A 27,421-nucleotide genomic window follows, 5' to 3' on the forward strand; every position below is an offset into this window, starting at 1 on the left:
TCACCCGTCGAGCTAATGGACGATTCACTTTAGCCGGCCGGGACTCACAGCTACAGCAATCGGCAAACCATCAACAGAGGTAAGAGTGACGGGCGCTTGTATGTGCATGCAGCAGAGGAGACTGTGGGGGATGGTGTGTTGCACTACCAACAGTAGCACTCATCACACGCACACTCATGTACTGCAGGTTGTAGGTGTTTACTGCGGCTGAACTTGAACTAATCCAGCCCCAGATGAGGGTACGATTGGTTCTGCATGCCTACATGCATATTTCATTAGAGTGTGCATGTGTGTTTCTCTGTGCGTCGCGGGTGAAGCCTGACTCTTAATTCCCTCTCTTTAATCAGCTGTGTGATACTTTGGAAAGACAAAGAGGGCCATTGAAGGGGAGCTTGTGGGGGGGGGGGGGGGGAGGGAAACGGGGTAATGAGGGAGCCTTACCCATAACTGCCGGGCCTGTAGCTTCACCGGGATACAATGGGACTCTCATACTCTCGGCACACAGACCCTGCAACCCCCCTCCCCACCCCCCCCTCCTACTCTCATCCCCCACCACTCACCCCATCCACCGAAAAACCTCCATTTTCAGGTTGCAGCTGTAAATGGGATTAAAACATTCCCAAAAGTAAGATAGTTAATCAGAAAGAAGACGTGGGTAGAGTTTATTTCACTGTTTTACTGATTTCTTTTGAGCACCAAACTGTCAAAGCAGGTGTCAGCCAGCAGCAGACAGTCGACGGGGAGCCAGCGGCTCAACCTGCCGCCGTACGGTGCAGACGGGAACGGATCAGACGCACTGTCGGTCAGGTGGAAGGGTTGTGTTTGCGTCTCCAAGTTGTGCTGAAACATTGAAGGTCTCTTCAAAATTGAACTCAGTTTATTGCAGAGCTAATGTCATTCTGTTGAGCAGCATACAGGGTCTCATCCACCGAAGTGGTTAGAGAGTAATCATGAGAAGTACATGGAAGAAACTGGGGCTGCACGAAGAAAAACACGAAGAGGCATTTTGCTGAGGGAAGTCGGGAGATCTGAAGAATTCAAGTAAGACACTATCGGAAGCAAAATAATTCATCATCCCTAGATCCAATCATCAAATCTACAAATCCAGCACACAAATGCTAGGAGCATACTATTTAGTCCAGTGTAATCACAGATGTGGCATCGTCAGACAGATCGGACTCCAGTATGTGTGGGGCCGATCAGCAGAACAGAGAAATAAAGACATAAGATTGAGAGAATAATGAGCAAAAGAAAAAGTCAGAAGATATCAGTCGCACCCTAAACTGGGTTGAGGACGACCTGATGGTGGCCTCTCTGTGGTTGGTGCTGCTGAGTGTCACATGGAAAGCCCCGTCCGACTCATGACAGGACTTTCAGCGTCACCCCGAGGCAATGTCTCCTCCAATCAAAAGACCCACAGATTAAAGCACTTTTTTAGAAATTAACAGCATGACTGCGGCTACGCACAATTACAGATACCAGTCCAAACCGGATTCTGAGAGATGACGTTTGAATGCTTGTGACATAGACGACACACACGTCTTTACTTTTTACCGCAGGAAAAGATTCTATATTCTACGCTGAACATATAATCCATCCGTCTATCTATCGCCGTGCAGCTTCTCCTACAACAAAGCTGCTAATCCTCTCATTCTCACAAACTTTCAGCCCCCTCTATCTTTGCTGCATGCACTGGCCCCCTTTCTGCCTGGGCAACAACCCATTTTGGCTGAACAATACAGTGACTGTTTGGCTGCTTTGTGCGTATGTGTTTGAATGGGGGGGGGAGAGAGAGAGGGGGGGGGTGTAGACACGGAGAGCATCACGACAGTTACACGTCTCCATCAGCTGCAGGCGTAACGCGCCTTCACCTCTTTAACATCATGAACATCATGATCATTGAGGCGCTGGTGAATCTGTCAGGCTTCTAAGCTGGTTATCAACGACAGCATGGAAAAACACCAGTTTGTTCAACTTGATTGCCACTTTCGAAGCGGTGCTCGATGTGTACCCGAAATCTGCCAAGAAATCCTTTAAAAATTGTGTTTTTTTTGTAAAGCAGACGCATACTAACATGCTTACTGACGTTGAGTTACTGCCGTCTGTAGCTGAACTATATGAAACCTTCAGGTGGAAACTGTGTGGATTTATTTCATGCGACAGCAGTAATCATAACTTTTGCCACACGAAAGAAAACTACAACAGCCAAGTGGAAAAGTGGACGTATGTGAACTCTTAAGAGGACATTTCAGTCAATCCTACAACACCTAAATATAATTTAGCAGTATCATGACATACTGTAGGTTCAGGGCAACTTAATATCTCTTTTGCAACTCCTTAAGTTTACCTGAACATCCCACTTGCTCAGGTGGCTTACTGTATAACTATAAGTTAAGTCCCTGTGACATTGTGATATTAACTCATAGTATGAGTTAAAAACTCATTACAAACATCTGACGGGTCATAGTGTCGTTACACGTGTTAGGAATGTGACATGGTCATTTATACAAAAGAGTTTATTAATAACAATAAAACAGTTCTTGTACACTAGTCACCTCTCTCCTTCAGAACAAAACATGGAATAATAATAACAACACAGGTTCATTTTGTAAAACAAAGTAAATGTTCGACTTAAGTTACATTTCCCCCTTGTGGCTCTTCGTTATAATGCAACTGTTAAAAGAAGTAGATTTTGTATCTCGAGTCACTCGGCAAAACACAATAAAACTGAAAACGTCACAAGTCCGATCACGAGATCGTAAACCTGCCGTAAATCTCTCCGTTTTGATTTTAATCAGCCTTCTAGCGTCAATTCAGCACATTTTTGTTTATTCATATTTCACAGACTCGCGGAGTCACTTGAAGCGATGGATGTTTGTGGATCAAATCGGGGCACCAACAGGTGGGTGATGCTGGGGGTCGGCCTTAGGGGATCTTCTGGGTTTGTGTGGCTGACTGACCTGGTGGGTGTGATCCAGCATATATTGATTTATCAGTTCAGACCGGGCGAGTGCTTTAATCAGTTATGATGAGCTCGTCACAGCCCCAGTCCTCGTAACTCCCATCAGGAAGGTACCTGCGGATGATGATTGGGATCTTTCTGCCCCTGTTGGACGGTCAAACAATATTCACGGTGAGACGCTGGGCGGTACAGAGAAGCTCTACATCACAGAATATCGACCGTCTCTCTAAATAACGACAGAAGGAAACTAAATATGCAGTAATGATATTATCTTTCAAAGCTTTACTGATAATTCAAACTATAGAATTAGCACCTACTTGAGCTCTTTCATAGCGATTTGCAAGGGGTCTGTTTCTCCCTCCAGCTCCACCATGACTGGAGCGCACATCCTGTTGGAAGCAGATAGACATGTAAGGTAAATGCTGAAGAACAGGCAACACAAACAAGCCTGACTGATAAAGTGGCCTCCAAACACCCAAACCCTCCCACAACACATTAAGAGCAGGGTGATGGTACTCATCCCAGTAAAAAGGTATCGAGTAGTGCCACTCGGGCAAATCATCAAGGTGCTGCTATAGACAAAAGTCACTGTCAAGGTGCTGCTACATAAATAATTTTTTTTTTTTTTTTTTTTTAATCTAGTGGTTCTGCTCACACAGGTCATCTAACAGAAGAGGACGTCATTGTTTCCAATCCCTTACCTCTGTGGAGCTTTGTCAAAGTAGACGATATCGATGCCCTGAATCTTAACTGAATATCAATGTAAATCTATCAACAAGACAAAACTTACAAATAAATTATTAATAATAATCATCATTATTTTGATAATTATTTGTTCGTTTTCGGAAGACTCCAATGACGAGCAATGAGTGCATGGGCAGAATAAGCGCACGTAGTCAGGCAGTGTGGCCCGCAATTTCAATCGGCCGGAATTAAATGATTGCAGGAGTTTATAACAGTCCTGCAATAGCCAGAGTTACCTGATTTTTCTTCTTCTTTATTGTTTTTGTTTTTAAGGCTGCCGGGATGTAGAGAAATGAAATACATAACCCACTCTAGCATAAATAATTGATTTCACTCAGGTGTACTATGATTGATATTTCAATACAGTACTAGAGGAATGAGCAATTACACATTTCCAATCTTTACAAAAAAAGCACCATTTCATGTTACAACTCAACGATACAACTAATGACAGCGTTGTGCTTCTTACGCTTTTTTCCCCTCACAATAAGCCCTCCAGCCTTCATGATACGTGGACATAATACAGTGAACATGGGAAGAAAAGTGTGACCGCAGGGGTCGAAGGTCAGAGGCAAGACATTGTGGTCACATCACCTGAATACAGGGTGCTGGTCACCATACAAACATACTCACGCTATCTGGAGAGCTCGTGTCCCAAGTACTCTGGCTCTCTCATATTTGGTCATGTAAGGTGTTGTGATCCTCTTCAGGTTGGCCCCCTGCCCCTGTCCTGGAGGCAGGATCTGCACGTTCTCCCGGTCCTCCTGCACGTGAGGGTAAATCAAACGGTTATATTATCACAGAAGCAGCGGTGGAAAAGGCTTGTAGAGACGATAAAAGGTAAATGGCTTGATAGGTTACACACAAGCTGAATGCTAGTCAGAACAGCCAGTAATCATATAGTTAAACGGATAACTTACATCTTCGGCGTTTTCCAGGTCATCTAATCCCTCATCTTCTTCGCCATCATCAAAATCTCCGTCGTCGAAACTACAGAAACGACATAACATTTAGACCACTAATCCAGAATAATAATGAGCAGCTCTGCTAGCTAACTAGCTAAATGTCAGTTAGCTAGAACGTTAACGTGAGCCCACGTTGTTTTGTGTTGTAATAACTACGCAGCTCAATATATCACGTGTTTAACGTCGTGTGTCGCCACTTACTTGTCTTCGTTGTCGGACATGGTTTATGTTGAAGCTTGTAAATGTTCTCTGTGAATTACTGCTAATATCAACGTTCAGAAACACTTTTTGTTGTCAACATTGATCCACATGAACGGCGACGATGTTTAACTTCCGGTATCTCGGTCCGTTGGAGAATATTCCGGGTGCGCCAGAGGAATGTTTGTTTTCGTTCCACTCGGACTGTCGTTAAATTAAAAGGCAGTTAAGAAAAAGCTTGAGCTTGAATTGTTTGGTCTAATGTAATTACAATAAAACGATTATGATACAAGTCAGATTTGTTTCGTAGTGGGGCGAGATATCGGCCATTTCAAAATAGGGACACACTTGCCTACTGTTGTTAAATGTGCTGATTTCCAAACTATTGGGAAAAAGTATATATTTTCTTCATAACATAAATGTTTATGTAAGAACACAACCCTCCGTTTTCTCCCCACGTGTAGCTGATGCATTTATTGCTTTTAGTTTATCTAGACTATTAGACTGGCTCTTGCAGCATTTTTATAAACAAACCAAGACTCACTGAAGAGGTTGTCAACTTTCACTGCAGAAAAAGCCTCAACTTTCACCCTGAAATAACTGTTTTTCCAGAGATGTTGCCATCTTTGTGCATTGAACAAAATTCTATACGACATAGGGGTCAGGAGGCACAAATCATGAAGAAAAATTCACAAACAAAAACATCTAGGAGTTATCACGTTATTTTTCCCAGTTCTTTGAGGATTTCCAAGCGCTGCTCTCCATTTAAAATCCATAATGTTAATATATATATATATATATATATATATATATATATATATATATATATATATATATATATATATATATATATATATATATATATATATATATATATATATATAAATAATATTCAAAACAAGTTGGTTTTAACTAGCTGGTTTGAGTGAGTTTAAATGCATTTTCAGCATAGAGGATAACTAGCAAGTCAAAAAAGTTATTTGAACATTAAATATACAATTCTTCATAAAAAAAGAGACAACTTTCCCAAATCTGTATGTATTTCATACTTCATCAAATACAAGTATGTAATGAAAATAAAAACATATTGTAAAACAGGAGTTACACAGGGCAAGTAAACAACACTGAAACATTTGAGACATCTGAGAGAAATGTTCATTTAGGCAATGCTACAGAGCTGCTCTTCAACATAAAATGAATAAACTATTTTGGGGTATCATATTGTGATCAGATTCCACTTTTCCACAACATGTTCATCATCTTGTTTATCTCAAAGTACGACTTTGTTTTCTGTGAGAGTTTCTGCAGTCAGGTTAGTACTTCAGCTCTTTTTGTCCATGGAGTCTTTGTTGCTCTCAGCTTTATGGTTCAGCATCCTAAACAATTTCGTGGGCTTGAACTTGCCTTTTGACTTTTTGAGCTCTTTCAATCCTTCTTTCTGGATCTCTGTGGAGAGATATACCACAGTTAGAGTCAGCAGAACACGAGTCAGCGTTTTATAGAGCATTATGTGTTTCAGAGAATCCAAGGTTGCTGTGCCTTCTTCACAAGCAGAGAGGAGAGTAAGGCATCGACAGGAGAAGTCACATCACAGTATGACTTTTTTTTTTTTTTTTTTCAATGGGGACTTTTTGATATAAAGCTTTCACCTTTGTTCTTCATCGTGGCTTCCAAAAGCATATCTTCTTCTCTTTCCCTAATCAGAAAAATGAAAAGTTACATTTTGAATTCTCAACATGAATATCTAGGACTGCCCGATGGATCGTTTTTTCCTTCTGCACACCTCTGCCTGTCCTGGTCCAAGCTGCTGACGATCTGGTTCCTCCGTTCGATGATGGCGACCAGCTCATCCATCAGCTGCTGCTCTCGACCTCGATCCTCCGGACTCCAGTCGCTCACTGAATGTTGAAGACGACGGCGTGAAACATTTCAACAAAACAAAGCGCAGCGCGTCACGTGCTTTGCACTGCATCACATTCACCGCATTCAGGGAACTGAACCCGGTGAGGTTTGGGATTTATTTATTGTTCTCTTTTACACAAAGGCAGTTTCAGGTCAGAAGGTGAAACTCACAGACCAGAATAATTTAAACCTCTGGAACAATTTGCCTTTAGAAATATGCTTATTTATAGTGTATGTGTGATTTCCATAAGGGTAACAACTACATAGAACTACAACTACATTGGGTCTATTGATTATACGGTTATAATGATTATCGATCCCGGAGTTTCCTCCCAGCTATGCTTTTGCGACAAATCATTGTTATTTTTGTCAGATATGCTAGCTGAAAAAAGTAAAGTAATGCACACAGCAACACACTGACCTGGTTTATTAAGGATACATCTGAGCTCGTACTCCACATCTGCCTGCCTCTCCTCCAACTTCTGCTGCTTTGTCCTGGGAAAAGGCACAACAACACAACACAGACAAAACGTCACAACACTCGCCTAACATTCTGGGTGCGGAGCGGACTGCGGGACAAATAATGGCACAAACTGTACGACTCAAGAGGCGGAGCAAAAATCCTCGTCCTGGTCTCGTCTACTTACAGATGGACCAGCTCTGTGTCTCTGCGCATCAGACCGTGTCTCTCACGGATAAGAGAGAACCACCCCGTGAGCATTTGTTCCTCTTCTTCATCTAAAGCAAAAAGAACGGGTCATTGGAGCAAACATATATTACACAGTAATGTAACTATGACATAGTATTTATACACTGCATTCACAAAAACAGTGATTTGGTGGCAGCCAGTGAATCATTTTGGTTCGAAGCAGTAAGAACAGTTTTCCGAACCGTTCTTGCAGTCTCTCAGATTCCCCTCCAGTTGGACTCCTCTTTCTTCCAGTGCCTCCAGATGTTTCTCCAGTTCTCTCATCTCCACCTGCAGCTCTTCTGTGGACACATCCTGGTCTGTCTGCACCTGTCCAGCAGCATACAAGTCTCAGTAATATCTCACACTCCAAACAGTATGCAGAACCGCTGCAAAACCAAGTGTGAATAATCGCCACAAGGATTTACATACACTGCCTAATGACTGAACGTGGTGATGAGGGCTAAAATAGTCTGTGTGTTTGCATTCAATCCTTCTATTGAGGTTGAATACGATGACGCGGAGGCAAACCTTTGGGCAACAATGTGTATTTGGAATATTAATTATATGAGTAAGTATAAACATTCATTAAGTTTTTCATATTATTAGTTGTCTTTGGAGTTCTAAATCCAGCCATTGTACCTTCCTCTTGATGAGTGGGAAGCCGTGTCCGGGGGCGGGGGTCCGCGTAGAGGGGAGGGCCTGAAAGGTCTTTGATTTGGGCATCGCAGGTTTTCGATCGAAGGGATTCTCTTTGCAGGCCAGCTAAAAATAAAAAGAACATTGTTGTGTTGAAGTATTTAGTCTGTGGCTGCAGAAGAAAACGTTCATTTTCGATTTCGTTATTAGCTGTTTTCTCGTTCCACACCTTACTTTGACCTGACACGACCTGGTCTGACTCATTGACCTTCGTCGGGTCAAATTGCAAAAGGGAGCTTTGAGAGCGGGCAGATGTGATAGCTGGCACAGACAGACTCCTGGGTAAAATGTGACTCTGTGCTTCTTCTGCAGAGGCACGCGGCCCTGCTGCTGCTGCTTCAGTCCCATCCGCTGGGAAACCTTTTGTGTTTCCAGTTCCATCCAAATCAGATAAAAGTTGACTTGTTTCTTCAGCTGGTTCACTTGAAGCTCCCACATCATCGGGTGTAGACTTAATAGCAGAATCTTCAGCATCACTTGAACAAACCACAGCATCCGAGTCCCCACTCTCTGATCGGATAGCTGCCGCTGAGGGCTCAGTTTGGTCGGCAGGCTCAGGCTTAGTGCCCTCTGTCTGAGTGTCCTCATCCACCTCCTCTCCAAATGGATTGGGAGGAGGCACTCTGGGCCTGTTCCAGGGCCTCCGCGGGTTGGAGACAGATTTGGATCGAGGAGCGGGTAGCGGAGGTGGAGCGGGAGGCAGTTGTGTCCAGGGTCCGGGGTGGATGATGGTCATCCACGGATGGTTGGTTTGCACTTTAGGGCTACCTCTGGTTGGGCTGGTGCTGCAGGGGGAAAGACAAGAGGGGCTTCAAGAGACCACTCCACATGTGAGGAAGAACTTCTGAGGAAATCAGTAATTACTATCATTATTATGATAAATCAAATCACACTGTTTTATAAAGCTCCTTTTATGTGATGTTGGGTCAGAGCGGTAGCTCGAGTAAAAGAAAAGAGATGCTTGACTATAATAAAAGTACACTCACATGTGAGATGAGTTGGATGAACATTTCGGGTTCATGGATGAATTGCCTGCATGGAGAAACGGAGAGAAAAACTAAAATGTGAGAAGAAAAAGAGAAGAGCACATCAACATACAAACATGCAGAGATTAGTTAAAACAAAAACTGACCAGCTAACAGTAAAACGATGCCTTTTTACCTGCAGCAGGGGAGCTGTTCACAGGCTGGGCAGCTTTGGTCCTGGGTGCAGGAACAGGGACCGCAGAAGGGTCCAACATCCGCCTGGGTGCTGGAACCGGCCGACTACTTCCTTCCGTCACTCGTGCACACGGTGAAGAGAGCTCAGAGGGCCCTCGAGTCTTGAGTCCAGCTTCTTCAGCTCCTGTGACGGTCCTGTCTTTAACACAGGGTGGAGGAAGACGAGGAGGCGCCGGTTTCTTCGCCGTGTACTTCAGTCCAACAGTTGAGTCTTTGTCTTTCAGCTCTCTGCTCCTCTCCTGCGTCTCCGGTGTCTTACAAACCAGTCTGTCCTGTAACTCTGTTGTCTCAGTGTAAAGAGGGACGCTGGAGATAACCGATCCACCCAGAGAGAAGAAACCTGCCTGAAACTTACATTTGGGCCGATCGTCGGTAGATCCAATTTGCCGATTGAGGTCGACGCTCGTACTTTTACCGTCCGTAACGTGGTGGGTGCAGATCAACGAGCCGTCATCCCTTCCCTGTGTGTAAGACTCCGGTAAAAGAGTGCTGCGGCACACTTTGCACCTGGAAGACAAACGTGAAATGTGTCCTATAATTTACCTGCACCGATGTCTAAATAACTTGCATGTATTCTAATTATTATTATATTATAAGAAGATTCTTTGACAATAAAAAACAAACAAACAGAAAAACCACCCAGTTCTCTTCTTACGCTGTGTGGCCATGTACAGATACACCGAGTAGGGATGTCCAATATGACCACAGTGGTCACTTGAAACGCATTTGATACACATTCCTATGTGTGAGCTGCAGCCCGACTCCAACCGGATCTACACACACAGTCTGGATGAATCTGGATCCAGACACTAACGAAAGCAAAACAACTGAAACCCAAACAAACAGCTGTTACCTTGTGAACTCTGCTGTTACCTGAAACAGCTGCGATGGTAGACCTTTCCGTCGGTCAAATGTCTCTGTATGAGGTGGACAGGCTTCAAACACACACCGCACACTGTCCGTGGCCTCGTGTCGGATAAACGATCTTCTCTACTGGGTTCCAGATCAGTCTGGCTCTGAAAGGAGAAGAGAAACCAACAACCGATACAGACAACCCAGCGGCTGAGATGACAAAAAGGTGTGTTCACAAGTGCAAACATATGTGCGTTCAATTTACCTTCAGGCGTTTCAGGCCATCGGGAGTTTTACTCTTTGAGAGGTTGTTTAATAGATTGCCGTGTGATGACCGCGAACCGGCAAGACCTGCTGCAAAGTCAAGTTTAGACACGCAAACGAAACGATAACGTGCTTGTGAGAAATAAACCTCAGCTTGCTGGTTTTCTGCAAGTAGATCTGAATAAAAGCAAGAGCTATAAAACAAAACAGAGACATTGTACTCAGCCTACCATAAGACTTCCTGTTGAAGAAGTAGTAGTACTGGGAAAGGTAGGTGATGACGGCCAAACGATCAGGCACCTTGGTGGACACCATGTCCTTAGGGTCCAGCAAGGCGGGGATGCCCAGCTTCCTCTCTGCAATCTCGAATGCCTGCAGGGAGCCGAGAAAGATGACCCAGAAGTCTTTTGTGCGAGTAATGGTACATGAATGCCAAGCACAGAGTTGAGAGATGCTTGCTTGCATTGTGATCTGAGTGCAACCGTGGGTGAAAAGGACTCACCATCTTGTTATTTTGATAAACATTATCTTTGCAGAGGGAGCTGAAATCTCTGGAGCAAGGTGAGGAAAATAAAGAGATTGATTAAGTGATGACAAACAAACAAAACGGTTGCCTATTGGTGAGTGAGGGTTAACCACAACAGACCCCCAGAGAAGCACTGGCACAAGCTAAATGCAGTTCAAGATCACAGATTAAATTAGATGACTCAAGTTCATCCGTTGAACGTAAAAAAAAAAAAAGAAGGTAGAAACAAACCAACTAATCCCATTAAAGTGGACAAGGAGAGAGATTAAGCAGAGGAGAGCAGATTAGACGGTGTGCAGGTCCTGCTCTGCTCCAGATTTAGACAGCACATTAGTCAATCTGGTGCAGCCCCAGACAAGAAGACAGAAAGAAATCTCTGCACAGGACACCCCCCCCCCCCCCCCCAAAAACAACAACAACAACAACAGACAAGGACAAATGTGTTTACAATGTCAGATGTGTCCTCAACATGCAGCACACCTGCAGATCAGACCACTGCTTAAACGGAATAGATGTTTGCACTTTATGAAACTAACGGTCTACTTACATCAAGTCAGGTCGGTGGTTGTGGATGATGGCACAGAATGCGAGTCCGTCTCTGAACGACGTTGACATGTTCTTGATTTCTACATTGGGGTAACTGGCGCACGCGAGGCGGCACCACTCTCGCACGGCCCTCGGCGATGCCATTTCTTGCGTGAGATGTGACATGTGGACCGGCTGAACATCGCACTTTATAAGTTAGTGGGGGATCAAAGAAAGCCGGGGGCAGGTTGGGCATTGAGGAGGAAACGAACAGGAAACGAGCATCTACTAACTACCCCATGCAACTTCTTCTTGCAGGAAACCTGCGGCCGAACTGATGCACCGGGTTGGTGAAGCAGCAGGGAGGAAGGAAGTTACATGCCTTTACGTAGTCAAATACAAACCAAGGTGTCCGCGCGTTAACGCTAACGAAGCGGCTTCACCACGGCTCCCCTCACTCACTCACAACAACGCCGCGTCACTTTTCACCAATCACAACAAAGGAGCTTCTGCATGTGGCGAACTGTCGTCAAAAACAGACGTCTGCGGTGACCCGATGACTCCCGCTCGATTTAAATAAACGCAGGATACTTTTTAAATCAAATCCCGTTACTTGCTGTTGTCCCTTCTTGTTGTGCTCCACATTCAGTCAAGTGCACTATAGCTGTCGCTGGAGGGAGACACAGAGTTGCTGCCTCTATAATTAGGAAGAGGAGGTTTCTGGTTACAAGTTGATTTCTCTTATTTTTTTCTATTCTCTGCGTGAGGGACAACTATAATAAATACAAATACAAATAAGTCAATTAACAATTTTAACTGCTGTTAACAAATTCAAAATAATCAAAACGTAGGTGTACTAGCTTCATTAAAACATGCCATCTGTTTTTTTCAATCCTTCTGCTCAGATCTTGCTAATAATGATCAATGAATAGATCTCTTGATGTAAACAAATCCGCTTTAGGCTACAATGTTATTTTGTGAGGTTTGGACAACACGTAACTACATTTTTAAACAAGTATTTCCGGTCAAACTTGAATCTAAAATAACCTAAATGGCGTGCTTTAATTTTGAAAGAATTGTACTCCGGTATGCCTCAGTCTGTGCACTTGACTCAGCTCTCTGATCATAGAAATTAACTTGCTAGAATGGTTATCATTATTATGGCCCTATTTACACTTATAAATAAATTAACAAATAGTCTAATTTGGGGCTAAAATGCAATATTTGGTCATTGGCGTTGACTTGGCATATTATACACAAAATAATAATACACAATGATGCACAGCCATGTTTTCGACAACAGGCACTGCACTACTGTTTCTAATGTCCAAACGTCTCTTCTATACACTCCCGTTCTGTGTCTCTTCTGCCTCTACGTGCATGTGTGTCCCTCGCGAGACCGACGCATCACATAAATCTCGCAGTGATGGCTGCGCCGCCAGACACGGAGAGTTTGGAGTCTCTTATCAGTGAGTGTTTTAAACTTATTGTACCGCGCAGGTATCGTCCGGAGAGCCAGACACTCGCGAATTATCATCCGTGAGTTGTTGTAGATGAGATGACAGCTCGGCAGAGCCGCGCGTGTCCCAGCAGAGCGGACTCGGACCCTGTCGCCACGTCCAGGATGCTAACCTAGCTCCGGAGCGGCTGTGCTGCTAGCTGTCAACACACGATAGAGACAGGCGGAGCTTTAGCTCTGCAGCTCAACTAGTTAGTGGGCGACGAGCTCACAGGGGGGTCCATTTTTAGTCATATATGTTAGATTATGATTACGGCAAAACTATGGCCTCGTAAGAAAGTTCTAGACGAGACGATGACACGGTGCGACTACCGACAGCAAGCTAGCTAACGCGACACTCTGCTAGCACCGTCCCTGTGTGTATCTGCTCGGTGGCATGCTGGGGTTTTGTGGCAGAGACTTAATGCATTTTAAATCATGGTGTCACTAGGACTTCCTTAGGTGCTAAGATAACGTATTTTGAAGTGAAAAGCTAAAGCGTTTTGACTCAACATCTGCATCTGTAAGGTGAAGGTATGTTGGGTATGAATATTGAAGCTCCCACATTAACAACAAGCACTCAGTTGCCAGTCTACCCACTGCTAATTAACGTAATAAACATGACAAAGTCGTATACAAGCTGTGCATAAACCCCCCACCCTCATGTAGGTCATACAGTTTATGTTGTGATATTGTATTTAGAGGAGTTTCAAATCTACAATAACATTGGAAAATGTATCTATAATAACATATTGATACAAAACTTTATACAAAATAGTTTTCGGTCGGTGTGCCTACTAAAGTGGCAGCTGATTGTATAAACTTTAACTGAACAGGTAGAAATGTTCGCTGTTAATTTCACACTGTTAAGTCAATTCAGAAAGAAATCAATTTAGTTATCGCAACCTTTAACACTAGATAACTGTGAATGACAGTATTGATATCCTCAACATCGATCACCTCTGTTGTCTAACGTCACATTTCAGACAAAGCCACGAACCCACTGAACAGAGACACGGACTGGAGCAGCATCCATGCCTTCTGTGACCAGCTCAACAATGACCTGGAGGGGTAAGAGGAGGCAGTGTTTAATTTGTCTGGTTGATGCCGATTCAAGTTTATAAATCCTGGAAACCCTAGCTGCGGTAGTGAACAGATGTTCTACCAAAGAAGGATTCCCTGTTGAATTAGAAATCAATGAAATCCTTCATATTTGTTAGCAAAACTGAACCGTCAATGCAAATGAACACACATTTAATTCAGTACCTGCATGCGTACTTTAGGTGCCCTGGACATTCAGTTTTGTTTGTGACTTGTGTTGCAGGCCTCAGCTCGCCACCAGGCTCCTGGCCCACAAGATCCAGTCTCCACAGGAGTGGGAGGCCATGCAGGCCCTGCTGGTGAGTTCAGATCTGAACCAGGATCTGTTAGTCAGAATCAGCTGTGAGCTAATCATATGTGATTTTATTTGTGTACATTTTCTGATTCGAAGATGTTTCACTGCTATAACATAACAACTTTGAGCAGATTTCACCCTTAAAAAAACCCCCCATGTGCATGTTAGGTTTTCAAATGAGTCGGTGTTCCTGAATGCATCTCAGTAATGTAACAGAAAGAAGCGGTCCTCAAACCTAAATGTGTTTGTTTAAACATGTATTGAATAGTTTGACGTGGCGTTCCTTTTTAGAGCGCGGTGTATCCGTTTTCAGATTGTTTAATTTTTTTGCATTTCTAATTCTCGCCTAGGTTCTGGAGACGTGTATGAAAAACTGCGGGAAAAGGTTTCACAATGAAGTTGGCAAGTTCCGTTTTCTCAACGAACTCATCAAAGTAGTTTCTCCAAAGGTGAGATTCCCTCAAGTGTTTCTCTGAGTGCGCCTGTGTTTTATTCTTACGCGTCTGTCGTGTGTAATTCACTCATTGTTGTCCTCAATGCTCCACTCAGTACCTGGGCTCACGGTCACCAGAGCCGGTAAAAAACAAGGTTCTGGAGTTGATCTTTAGCTGGACTTTGGGGTTACCCGATGAGGCCAAGATCTCAGACGCCTATCAGATGCTGAAGAAACAAGGTAAGACGTCACCAGATTAATGCAAAGTTCATGTTTAAGGCTAATCTTAAACAAACTACTGACATGGTAATAATAACAAAAAAATATTGCATTGATAAATAATAATTGGAAGTATTTAACGCCGTTCTTTTTGATATTCTGTGTTTGTGAATCAGGTATTATTAAACAAGACCCAGAGCTGCCACCTGACAAACTGCTGAACCTTCCTCCCCCCAGACCCAAGAACGCCATCTTTGAGGACGAGGAGAAGTCAAAAGTGAGGACTTGTCTGTTAATAATCACAGTTATTTGAAAAGATGCGTTCCAACATGAGCATAAATGTGACCTGAGCCACTTCCTCACAACACTGCGCATGCTGTCATTACCCATGAAGCCTGTTCACTCATTTTTCACCACGGGATCTCTGGCTGTCTGCTTTGTCAGACGCTGTCTCGCCTGTTGAATAGCTCGCACCCCGAGGACCTCAAAGCTGCCAACAAACTCATCAAGGAAATGGTCCAAGAGGTAAAACCGTCTCCTACTCCTTTTGCATACATCACATTCTTCTGTTCCACATTAACTGCACCTCTGCCTTTTTAGCGCTGCAGATAAAGTCGTGTGTGTCTTTTTCTAAGAAAAGGAGTCAAATATCACTGTGCTGCGCTGAGGGCGGGAACATTAACAGAATGAGGATAAAGGGGTTGGTTGCTTTGGAGGGTTTTGTGTGTCGGTGGCAGAATGACTCAGCAGTCCTGATGTCAGGATAACATGAACTGCTCTTTGTTCTCCCGAGACTTTTTTTGTTAATGGCCTCTCTCTGACCTCGCTGTTTCTGTTTTATGTTTCTGCAGCTTCCTTCATGTATGATCATTTTCATGCGTTTGTGAGCTTCTCTCTTTTTTTTTTTCTGTTGCAGGACCAGAAGCGAGCAGAGAAGGTGTCAAAGCGGGTGAACGCCATCCAGGAGGTGAACGAGAGCGTCGCTCTGCTGACTCAGCTTCTGCAGGACTATGACGGCACCGCCGACAATCAGAGCAACGCTGAACTCCTACAGGTGAAGTGGAAAAGATGCTTTCAATCAGAGGGAGACTTAGGCTGTCAAGAAGACTGTTTTTAAAGTATTTAAAGCCCCTTTCCATTATTGTAATTTATTAACGTACAAAACTATTAATATGCTCTTCTCAAAGCCACCAGACTCAATTCAGAAAACCGTTATTTTACCTCGCCGGTTGAGTTTGAAAGAGACTGAATAAGTAACATAGAAAGAAGTAACCACTGTGACATTTTCATTGTTCACTTTGGAGGGAAAAGGGAATAATATATAAATTGTTTTGTGTGATCAGGACCTGTACCAGCGCAGTGAGAAAATGAGACCGACACTGTTCAGACTGGCAAGTGATACGGAGGACAACGACGAGGCTCTGGGTGAGCGTTCTTCTCATTCATCGGTCATTAAACATCAAGAAGAAGAAGAAAAAAAGAACGATCGCTGATTGGAGAAAGTTTGCGTTTGTAATACTTCTGAGCATCGTCCCTTAACTTAAGCTGGAAAGATGTATTGCGACGTCGAAGCTAAATTGGTAGCCGCACACAGACTCCACAATACACACACACACACACACATGATCAACCCGCTGTCCGGTTATGTAGTGCGTTAAAGTTACTCACTGTTTGATGGTTCGGGTGGTCCCGAGGTCGTTTGAACGACGTACTCGACGTTGATGGGTTGAGCTGAGCTGCTTTGGCTGACTGTAGCGTCATAAACAAAATCAAAAACCCAAAATAAACAGCCTTCAAAACAAACAGGCCTTTACAAAAGGTTCAAATTAGTGGTGAAATAAGCAAATTTGTCCTACCAAGCTAAGATTAAACTGACCAAGCTAACTGAAACATGCAGCGGTAGAAGACCTTCTTCACCTCATCTTCAGCACACCTGCCTTCAATAATAGCTTCCAGAGACGTGAGGTCAGGTGACGCTGTGCACTGGTTTAGCACCAAAACCACCACTGGGTGCTGCTATACTATTTATATTGAGGTAAATAAAAACAATACGAAATGATAAAAGCTCGCTAGAAATGGCTCCAACGAGTTGTTTAAATGAGTCCACCTCCTGCCCAGCAGAATAGATATCACTTATGACTGTTATAAGACTGTGAAATCAATGCAGAGCATTTTGTCTTTCCACAGCGGAGATCCTGCAGGCGAACGACAGCCTGACGCAGGTCATCAACCAGTACAAACAGCAGGTGAAGGGGGAGATAGTGAACGGCAACAACGCATTAAACACACAGAGGACAACAGGTGGGTGAAGCCTTGAGCACAGGAATACATGGGAGGGTGATCAATCGATTGGTTATAGACTTGTTGAAATGAACTGTCTTGAATCCGTTTCTCACAGGAGGAGGGACGGCACTGCTAGATCTGTCAGGATTGGACACGTCACCGCAGTCGCCGCCGTCCTTCCCAGAGTTCCCCACTCCGACGGACAACCTCAACGCCCCTTCACAAGAGATGGGGATCAGTCTGCTGGACGACGAGCTCATGTCACTCGGTAACGACGCCTCGCACACCAATACGTCTCTAGGAGTTGAAGCACAGTCCTAAATAGCGCCGCTCTTTGTGCATCCCACAGGTTTAAGTGAAGGAACGCACACCTCCAACCCTCCCTCGCAGCCCGAGGACTCCACCGCCTGGGACTCCTTCCAGGTTTATTATTATTCATCTGTCAAACACGCACAACTTTAACCAAAATTCATGTTAATCATCGCTTTCAATACAGCTCCGGTATCATCAAGACATCTAAACCACTGTTTCTCTCATGCTTTCTACTTCCAGTCCTCTGACAGCATAGACGCAGACATCCCGGCAGCACCCAGTCTCCTCCTGAGTCCAGACCCGCCCTCCTACTCTCAGCCCCTCTCGTCTGGCTCCACACCCGGCAACTCCGCTCTGGACGAGCTGGACCAGCTGGGCAAGACGCTAATGCAGCAGTCCCTGCCTCCAGAGGGCCTGCAGGTCAAATGGTATTTAACTGACACCACTCGGAACATTACTTCTGACTCAAAATGTTCCTCAGAAGTTTGATTGAATTGTTCCTTTATCCGCTTTCAGGGACAAGCAGCAGTGCAAACCAACTCTGAGGGATCTCCAGAGCAAGTCTGGGTGCAACATCACCCCAAACCCCATACCAACCTTCGCCGCTGAACCGCCCGCACCGCTCGCCAACTCTCAGCCCAGCCTTGCAGCCACGTTGCTGGATATGTCCCCGACCCACAGCGAGATGCCGCCTGCAGACGTCCCCCTGACTGATGTTTTTGTACCGCTAGAATCCATTAAGCCCAGTAAGTGAACCGTAATGGCCGAATGCGTCTCCCGACCTGGAAGAACAGATGATGTACTCTCCTCCTCCTCTCTCCAGGTAGTCTGTTACCTGTGACTGTGTTTGACGGACACAGTCTGCGGGTTCTCTTTCACTTTGCTCGGGACTCGCCTCCCTCTCGGCCCGACGTGCTGGTGGTGATCATCTCCATGTTGTCATCCGCTCCCGTCCCCGTCAGCAACATCGACTTCCAGACCACGACTCCGAAGGTCAGCAGCCTTCGCCTCCCATTAAGACTATACACACACGCATGGTTAATCTTGTGGAAACTGAACCACTGCAACCGATTTACTGTCCGAGTAAGAATGTTTGTTTTCATTTATGAACCGTAGTCTATGGCAGTGAAGCTGCAGCCCCCATCAGGAACAGAGCTCCCAGCTTTCAACCCCATCCTTCCCCCTGCTGCTGTCACACAGATCCTGCTGCTGGCAAACCCAAACAAGGTAAGCCGACACGTTGGGGGTCCCCCTTAAAAGAAACCTTTAAGCTAAAAAAAAGACCCCTTAAAAACCCCTTCTTAGTCAATTTAATTGGTGGTTTTGGTCTTAGTCGACTAAGATTTCTTTACAAAGGAATGGGTAAAGACAAAAATGCCACTTACATTATTATACTGCCACTGGTTAAGCGAACTATGGAAGTCACACTGAGTCTGTAGTAAACCCTGTTCTGTCTCTGAGTAGTTCTTCTGACTCTGACAATAAGTACAGACGCTGTAAGCTCTCGGAGTGTTAAAACTATGATTCAATCCACCGCTCTCATCCTGTGTGTGTGTGTGTGTGTGTGTGTGTGTGTCTCAGGAGAAAGTGCAGCTGCAGTACAGATTAACCTTCACCATGGGAGAGCAGGAGCACAGCGAGAGCGGCAGTCTAGAACAGTTTCCTCCTCCAGAGACGTGGGGGAACCTATAGCACTGAACCACAACCCGACAGACTCTGCTTTCAGACTCCACCACCTCTCCAACTCCAACACTCTGCATTCGCCCGTTTTCCTTTGTGAACACGTTGTTCTTTCTTTGATCGGTATTGATTTCATGTCCTTGGATCACGCTCTTGCTCCGTTAGTGTGTGTGTATGTCTCCTCATATTGTTTTTTAAACAGACATTTGGGTGTGCTTGATGTTTTTCACTTCACAAAGTCGGTCTGAATCACTCATCGGTTGCGTTTACCTCTGCATGCTTTTCCAACATGGCAGACGATGCCTGCTGAATCCAGAGTGTAAGGACGGGAGCGCATCATAGTTTCAAAACAAACCTATACTTAATCAACGTTTCGTGGTGTGTATTTTGTCATTTCTTTTGACTTTTTGATTTGCACGGAGGATTTTTTGATTGTACTGCTATGTCTGTTTCTCATCTTGTTTAAAGAACAAAATCTACTGTAACAGTTTGTATATCTGCCATATGTGCCTTTTCTTTTTGCAGTTCTAACATTATTTAACTTTTCGTGTGTTTGGATGGATTTGTTTTTCTCATTAGTCATTAGGTTTGTATGAGATGAAGTTCAGCTACATGATATCCTTAAATTCTTAATATATTCAGAGCATTTTCAGTAGGCTAAGTTACATTTTTGACTTTTCTTTATTTAGCTTGTGATTTAAGTTTAAACTCGGCATTTATTGGGTAAAACTGGAGCGTCACGCAAAGCGAGAGGAAGCCAGGTGCTCCGAGCGCCGCGTTCATCTCGTACAAGTTCAACTGGTTTCTACAGCGTGCGATGCATGTCGGCCACGCTCAACACTCGCCCCCCCCCCCCCCCCCCCCCCCCCCCCGCAGGCTCTCTCAATCACATTCCGCTGCACTAATCGCCAATACGACTGCTTTGTAAATACCAATGATGGCAGTCCTGTTATGTACATTTGACTTGTGCAAGAGCATAATTCTGGTGAAATATTCCAAATGGGTAATAAAGGATTTTTCTTGGTGACCTGAAGGCCCGTTCATTTGTGTTGTAGGTGACCGAGTTTCTCCTCTCACCACATGGAAACTCATACAATACCCACAACTACTGTCAATGATTTAAAGACCACACCGTGATACATTGAAGAGCTTTATTAAACTGTACAAATGATTAGTATTTAACTTTGCTTGATATGTAATCTGCAAAGACCCACACTGGTGATTAAGTGTTAGTACACACACACACTTAGAAAAGCTCATTTATATGCATGTGACTCACTGCTGCCATGGCTACACAAAGCCCCTGCACAGCTGCCTCTATCAGGCCAAAATTAATATGATAAAACAAAAAAAATCAAAAAGGAGAAAGAAATCCCTTTTATGGAAAAATCCGTTTTTAACCCTCATTGTGCTCAAGCAACACCAGAATCTCCGTGTTCATCATAACATCTACTCGCACTGATCTTGTGACTCACAAACGTTAAAACACAAAAATAAAGATATTGAGCCTAAACCAGAAACGAGCCTTTTTACAAGAATTAACTTCAACACCTACCGTACACGCCTAAAGGGGAAAATCTGATTACTCCACAAATCCTATCAGCTCACAATACAAATACAGAACGTTTGTACAAAGACCTTTTTGTCACCTTGTGTGTGTGTGTGTGACCGACTGACTGACTCACAGATTACATTACTTTTTGCCTGATGGAGGGGGCGGCAGTGGAGGAGCAAACTGGAAAGGCGAGTCCCCCAGCAGGCCCATCATGGGCTGGGGAGGATTGAACTGCTCGGCCATTAGAGGCTGGGGGGCCGACAAAAAAGGCGGGGCCTGCTCTGCTCCACTGACCCCCGACCCAGAGCCGCTCCTGGAGCTGCTGTACCGAGTGCTGCTACTGCTGTTGTTATCCTTGTACTGGTCGTATGAGCTGGAGCCATAGCTGCGCCCTCCGTCCCTGCTGCTGCGATCTCTGTAAGAGGAGGAAGATGAGGAGGAGGAGGAGGAGCGTTCCCCGTCCCGGCTGCTTCCTCTGCGGCCATCTCGACTGCCGCGGCTGTCCTTGGCACCGCCGCCGCCCCCGCCGCCCACAGAGCGCATTCGCTGGTCACACTCGTCCTGGTACATCAGGTTGGGATTGTTAGAAGTGGAGCCACTGCGAAAACGAGGACGGCCACCTGGAGAGAATAAAGAAAAAAAAAAGACATTAGGACAGACAAATACTGCAATTCCCCAAAAAGTCAAAACTGATTCCTCTTTGGCTCTTTCTTTAAATTATTTCGCCACCATATAAAGTATATAGTGATGTAATCCAGCAGGAAGTGTCCCTCACCTCCTCCCCGTCCAGTATCCACCAGCTGCAGCAGTTTGGGGTTGATGGCCTGTCGGGCCTCCTTCAGCACCCGGATCAGCTCGCGGGCCTGGCGGAGGTTCCCCGGGGTGAAGAAGGTGTAGGCCGTGCCTTTGTTGGTGCTGCGGGCCGTGCGGCCAATGCGATGGATGTAGTCCTCCGACGAGTTGGGATAGTCGTAGTTGATGACAAATTTGACATCCTCCACATCTTGACATTGGAGTCAGTGGTCGGTGTGATGGGATTAGTTACGGGGACGGAAAAGACAAAGAGCACAGGACAAGTCAGGACAAAACCAACACCGGTTAAGAAATTTACTCCATTGGTGAATTTTAAGTTTTGTGCTTTTGAAAAAAGGGAACATTCAGACAGACAATACCTGCAAGACCCATCAATACCCATCTTACACCCACTTACCTGTTAAATCATCGACTACTTGTACGATACACAGCCAGAACATGAATTTACTTACCATGCTAATTACACCACGGGGCTCACTTATCTAGCGTAGCAATAAACTAGTGCACTTGCACACATGAAAATAAGCTATGTGTGGCCAAAGGTGCATATCAGCTGAGTTAAGGGATGAAAAAGTTTGTGGTTTGCTGAAGAATTTGGACAATATTAAGTGACATTGTAAAAAAAGAGGCAAGTGACCCTACAGGGCATCCTTTGTGTAAAAGACAGATCCAGTCGTCTAAAAGGGATTTCTGATCAAATTAAACAAGTTGGAGGTCTGTTTCTCATTACAGTTGACAAAGGGCTCTGAAAACACTGCTGTTATTAGAGAAAGTGGTAGATTCTCTAAAAAGGCTTTGAAGGTCTTTGATTGCTTTTCAAGTTTAGTAACGAGAAACAGACACTAAGGAGAAGCCATGTGGATGTTTTTGTGAGAGTGGGGTCTGCCAGGGAATTTGAGTCCTGACAGTTCGTACTCGTCCTTACGGAGGGTGTTAGCGAGTCATCTAAAGCTGGTGAGTTGTTAACAGACTGGACTGGTGGCCCGGTGTGATGTATACAAAGATAAATGTCCGGAGTCTTAGAGATAAAGAGGGGTCGAAAGCCGGACAAACAGTCGATTTGGGAATGAGGGGCAAAGGGGACAAAAAGGGGACAGGGGTCAGTAATGGTTTTAAAGGAAACAACAGGAAGACAACACAAGACCAGGACAGGAAGTTGGGTGGTAAAAAAAGAGGTAGAGGAAAGAGAGGAATGAGAGAAAGAAGGAAACATTTAAGGAATTAGCAAAAGAGGGAGAAGTGACAACCGAGCGAGAGAAAACGACAGCAGGAGAGAGAGAGAGAGAGAGAGAGAACGTGTGAAAGAAAGAAGGGCCAGAGAGGCAGAGGAGTGAACTTGATTATAGAGAGGCGGCTCCTCCAGGCCAGGACTCCTGCCAGCCAGGACCAGACATGACGTCCGCAGAGGGAGAGGCCGGCCGGCACAGCCAGTGGTGGGGGGTGTCAGGGGCTGGCATCGGGGGGGGCAGTTCAGAGGGGAGCCTCCAGCATAGCCGTCCATGCTTGGGCCGCTTTCCACCTTCACTTCCTGGCAGTTGTGTCTTTCTTCTCGTAACGCACCACTGTATCTCGGCTTCACAAAACCCAAGTATGACCTACCAGACTGGATTATGTGCGGGAACAATTTAGGGGGAAAAACGTCGCTCTCCAAAGTTCGTTTTTGGGAATGGGTAATGTATCTCCTCAAGGACGGTCAAGAAAAAGTCTTCTTAATCCATATCCCATCAGAATAAATGCACAAATATTGAAAACTTTGTTTAAAAAAAATAAAATAAAAAAGTCTCTAAGTCCGAGTCTTTGAGTTAATTCAATCGGTGAATGGTGTGGTGCGTCACTGTGATGATGGCATGGCTGAGGGGAGCCCACCCTCCTCCAATACCCCCCTCTTCGCCCTCTCACCTGACAGCCGCCCCCCCCCCCCCCCCCAGACCCTTGGATCAAATTTGGAAGCCCAGCAGCGCCCCACTCTCGCACCCAGCAGCGCCCCACGCTCACATCCCCCCCCCTTTGTCGCCCAGGCAGCCAGTGTCCTGGAAGGGGGGGGAAGAGTTTTGTTCGTGGGCTCTGTTCTAGGTTTTCAGCGGAGATGGCTGTGTGTCTGGGACTGTTTAATCAGGCCGTCTCTCTCCCCGAGTCAGCTTTCGATTTGTCATGCCTAGCTCCGGCTGCAGGCTCCCGAGGGCCCGTGTGCTTCTAGTTGCCGGAGGAGAGACTTGGAAACAAAAAAAACAAACAAAAGAAAAATGAAAAGAAAACAAATGAACATAGAATTAGGTTAAAAAGGTTGATAGCCATCCTGTAAAGGGGCTGCTTCACTAGCAGAGCGGCTTAAACCCTGCTTCAAATATGACGCACTTCTTAGATACACATCTTATCTGAGAAGCAGCATATGTTCTTTGGAAGAAAAGCAAATCTGTATTTTTTGTAATTGACTTTTGATCATAAATCTACTGCGAGTAAACATGCAGTGAAGAGCCTGATCATAATGACCATTGGTATTATTGTACTACTAATTCAACGGTCTAATATATTGCATGTCGGTGTGTTTGCACTTGAGCACACGGGGACGTACCCAAACCACGCGAGGCCACGTCGGTAGCAATGAGGATGGGAGCTTTGCCGCTACGGAACTCTGCAACACAGAATGGATGATCAGGAGCTGATCGTCTTCTTGAAAGAAAAAGAAACGGAAGAAAAAGGAAACACTGCTGATATAAAGTCACTGTTGTTCAAATGTCAGTGTGTCCGTTGTACCCGATAACACCCAGTCTCTCTCTGGCTGGCTCTTGTCGCCATGAATACACATCGCTGGCCACCTGGAAGAGACACAAGCAAGCTGTAACGTAAATCATTTAACCAGTTAATACTTCACTGATTTTACTTTTCTTAATTCCCAGAGGGAAACGCAGGCCCACCTGTTCCCACAGACCTCTGGTTTCAGATACAGGACGCGATTAACATGGTAATGCATGAGATCTTGCGCCATTAAAAATGGCAAAGACCAAACCGCATAGAACGCTGTTCGACTGCCGTTACACATCATCGTTACTCACCCATCACGTCTCATCCTGCGCGTGAGATCGTCACATCGCTTCTTGGTCTCCACGAAGATGATGGTCTTGTTCTCTTTCTCAGCCATGATCTCCTCCATCAGCTGGATCAACCTGAGGAAAGAAAGCCAAAGAAAAATACAATTAATAAGTTTAACAAACCAAAGCAGGAAAAGACAGGTCTGCCATGTGGCCGGCCTCTTACTTGTGTTCCTTCTCACTCTCGATGCAGACATCAACTATCTGAAGGATGTTGTGGTTGGCGCTGAGTTCCAGCGCTCCGACGTTGATTTGGACGTAGTCTTTCAGGAAGTCCTCTGCCAGCTGCCGGACCTCTTTGGGCCACGTAGCGCTGCACATCAGGGTCTGTCTGTCGGGCTGGGCCAGGAGCAAACCAGATAAACAGAAACGAGTAACGACAGGTACTGAAATGACTTACAAAACACAAGACGTAAGCTATCAAAGCCAGCATTGCTCTGCTGTAACATGTACCCTGATCTGGTCCACAATCTTGCGAATCTGCGGTTCAAAACCCATATCCAGCATGCGGTCCGCTTCATCCAGAACCAAGTACGTGCAGCGCAGCAGGTTGGTCTTTCCAGCCTCAAGGAAGTCAATCAGACGACCTGGTGTGGCAATGCAGATCTCAACCCCTGAAGGAGAGACACAGTTAGCACATTACAGACTAATCAAATGTGGATTACAAGGGGACATCATTGTTTCAGCTGACTTACACAATAAAAAAAATTAAAAAATTGTTAGTAATGTGACACAAATTGGTGTTAATCCAAAGAGTTAATACGGCCTACCTCTCTCCAGGTCTCTGATTTGAGGTCCCTTGGGAGCCCCCCCATACACACAAGTGCTTTTGATGCGGGAGGACTTTCCGTAGTCGCATGCCACCTGCTGGACCTGCTGCGCCAGTTCTCTTGTGGGGGCCAGGACCAAGCACTGCAGAGCACACATATAATGCCATAACAATGCACTGTTTAACGCGTTAGGCACTTTAATGTTGCGCTAAGACGGCATGTAATATCATTCTTGTAAACTCAGATATCTCAAAATGGACAACTAAGTGATTCGTGTATTCCTTTTCTCTGCACGTACAATGGGCCCATCTCCACGCTCCAAGTAGGGCTGATGATTGATGTGCACAATGGCAGGCAGGAGGTACTGAAGAATGGGAAAAAAGGAGGGGGAAAGGTCAGTGGATGTTGCATGTTACGCATCCATCTTTGGAGGAAGACATGCGTCTCACCGATAAGGTCTTCCCAGAGCCGGTCTGAGCAATGCCCACCATGTCTCTCCCGCTGAGGGCCAGAGGGAAACCTTGAGCCTGAATGGCTGTGGGCTCCTTGAAATTCTGCTGCATCAGGACATCCAACACGTATTCTAGACGGAGAGGCAGAACACAAATATTCTGGTTATTTCTGAGACAACTGATTTTTTTTTTTTTTTTGGAGAGGCTGTGTAGTTCCCCAATTGTGCATGAGTTAGATATCCATGCATGCACGTGCTTACGGGGGAACTGGGCCTGCAGGAAGCTGGTGACAGGCTTTGGGCAGCCCGAACCCCGCACAGTGATTTCTTTCTTCCTGGAATACTCCTCAACATCATACTGAAAAGCACAAGAGTGAGGAAAACCAACAGTAAACACCAGTGTACAGCATTTTTAATAACGTTCCTCTGGAGGCCCTCTTGTCATGCACCAGAAGATCAGACTGTGATGTTTCAGGAATACCTGGCTCATTCGCTGCACTTCCGAATGTTCAACGTAAAAGCTCTTCTCAAATTTAGGAAGCTCGTCCAGGTCCCATCTCTTCTTTCGTAGACGGTCCCCGGGGTTCCCAAACTTTTTACCCGGCGGTGGACCGCCTCTGCTGGACCTGAAACGAGGGCTGCTGCAACAGGACGAGACACATACACACACACATTGTGTAGCTAGCTTTCCTGGGCTACAATATTGGCCCCGCACACTGTTAACCCCAACAAACGCATGAAAGCCTGTTTATAATGTCCACTAACGGTATGCGCTAGCTCTAACGGTGTTCGACTGAGCTGTGCTTACCCTCTGTCACGGCCACGGTCTCGATCCTTGTCTCCGTGCGAACCTCTCATTGTACGGACACGCACTCTTGTATGAGAGGAAGAGGTTATTTAGTGGGGTCTTTAGGTCAGTGGACACTTTTCTCAAAGAAGTTGCCTGGCTTTCGCTTTTCTATAACTGTTACCGCTATAGGCCTTGGCAACCACCGTAGTTCTATCCGACACGGGATTTTATTTCAGCCAAACGATGACGTATAACGTTAACGTGGACCGCTGTATGAATGAAGAAATTGAACGTTTCTTAAAGGCTTGTTGAATAGTCAAATATCACACTAAGCCATGTCTTTTCTGTGACAAACCTAAGTTATATAGACACAATACTGAGAGCTGTACTGCTATGTTGTTGTTGTTGTTGTTAGCATAGCGCACGCGCAGCGGGCGAGCGGAAGCTACTGTGACTGGCTGACTGCTTGGGAAGCCCCGCCCCCACGTATGATTGAGCGTCAGTCCTTTTTCTTTTGGTCCGCTTCATATCTGCCCTTTAAATCAACTGATTTCATTTGAAAGTAAAATTAGACACATTTCTGGATG

At 45.2% G+C, this 27,421-nt stretch overlaps 4 protein-coding genes across 4 annotated transcripts; 1 reads left to right on the forward strand and 3 right to left on the reverse strand.

The window, feature by feature from the left end:
• Window positions 1-2,498: 2,498 nt before the first annotated feature.
• Window positions 2,499-5,013, reverse strand: polr2f (RNA polymerase II, I and III subunit F). Its single transcript, XM_079178370.1, has 5 exons — window positions 4,873-5,013; window positions 4,627-4,696; window positions 4,340-4,470; window positions 3,280-3,351; window positions 2,499-3,106 (listed from the first exon to the last, which is right to left on the reverse strand). The coding sequence occupies exons 1-5, from the start codon at window positions 4,890-4,892 to the stop codon at window positions 3,016-3,018; spliced, it is 384 nt and encodes a 127-aa protein (XP_079034496.1). The 5' UTR covers window positions 4,893-5,013; the 3' UTR covers window positions 2,499-3,015.
• Window positions 5,014-5,891: 878 nt separating this feature from the next.
• Window positions 5,892-11,842, reverse strand: LOC306709998 (MICAL-like protein 1). Its single transcript, XM_079178361.1, has 15 exons — window positions 11,568-11,842; window positions 10,997-11,045; window positions 10,725-10,866; window positions 10,496-10,584; window positions 10,252-10,394; window positions 9,320-9,885; window positions 9,145-9,190; window positions 8,328-8,943; window positions 8,102-8,224; window positions 7,663-7,789; window positions 7,419-7,509; window positions 7,193-7,266; window positions 6,653-6,767; window positions 6,519-6,565; window positions 5,892-6,315 (listed from the first exon to the last, which is right to left on the reverse strand). Exons 1-15 carry the CDS (start codon window positions 11,729-11,731, stop codon window positions 6,191-6,193), a joined length of 2,517 nt encoding a protein of 838 aa, XP_079034487.1. The 5' UTR covers window positions 11,732-11,842; the 3' UTR covers window positions 5,892-6,190.
• Window positions 11,843-12,970: 1,128 nt separating this feature from the next.
• LOC306709999 (ADP-ribosylation factor-binding protein GGA1-like) lies at window positions 12,971-20,393 on the forward strand. The gene is made up of 17 exons (XM_079178362.1): window positions 12,971-13,014; window positions 14,030-14,114; window positions 14,368-14,443; window positions 14,790-14,888; window positions 14,989-15,112; window positions 15,268-15,368; window positions 15,536-15,616; window positions 16,008-16,145; window positions 16,435-16,516; window positions 17,279-17,392; window positions 17,490-17,642; window positions 17,724-17,797; window positions 17,927-18,114; window positions 18,203-18,432; window positions 18,510-18,679; window positions 18,803-18,913; window positions 19,268-20,393. The coding sequence occupies exons 1-17, from the start codon at window positions 12,972-12,974 to the stop codon at window positions 19,376-19,378; spliced, it is 1,980 nt and encodes a 659-aa protein (XP_079034488.1). The 5' UTR covers window position 12,971; the 3' UTR covers window positions 19,379-20,393.
• On the reverse strand, window positions 19,993-27,236 carry LOC306710000 (putative ATP-dependent RNA helicase DDX17). The gene is made up of 13 exons (XM_079178363.1): window positions 26,853-27,236; window positions 26,526-26,685; window positions 26,306-26,402; window positions 26,043-26,176; window positions 25,892-25,957; window positions 25,594-25,735; window positions 25,277-25,437; window positions 24,990-25,162; window positions 24,788-24,898; window positions 24,489-24,550; window positions 24,307-24,366; window positions 21,697-21,924; window positions 19,993-21,541 (listed from the first exon to the last, which is right to left on the reverse strand). Exons 1-13 carry the CDS (start codon window positions 26,900-26,902, stop codon window positions 21,060-21,062), a joined length of 1,926 nt encoding a protein of 641 aa, XP_079034489.1. The 5' UTR covers window positions 26,903-27,236; the 3' UTR covers window positions 19,993-21,059.
• Window positions 27,237-27,421: the final 185 nt, after the last annotated feature.

The sequence above is a fragment of the Pholis gunnellus genome (assembly GCF_910591455.1).
Source record: "Pholis gunnellus genome assembly, chromosome: 17".
Lineage (NCBI taxonomy): Eukaryota > Metazoa > Chordata > Actinopteri > Perciformes > Pholidae > Pholis > Pholis gunnellus.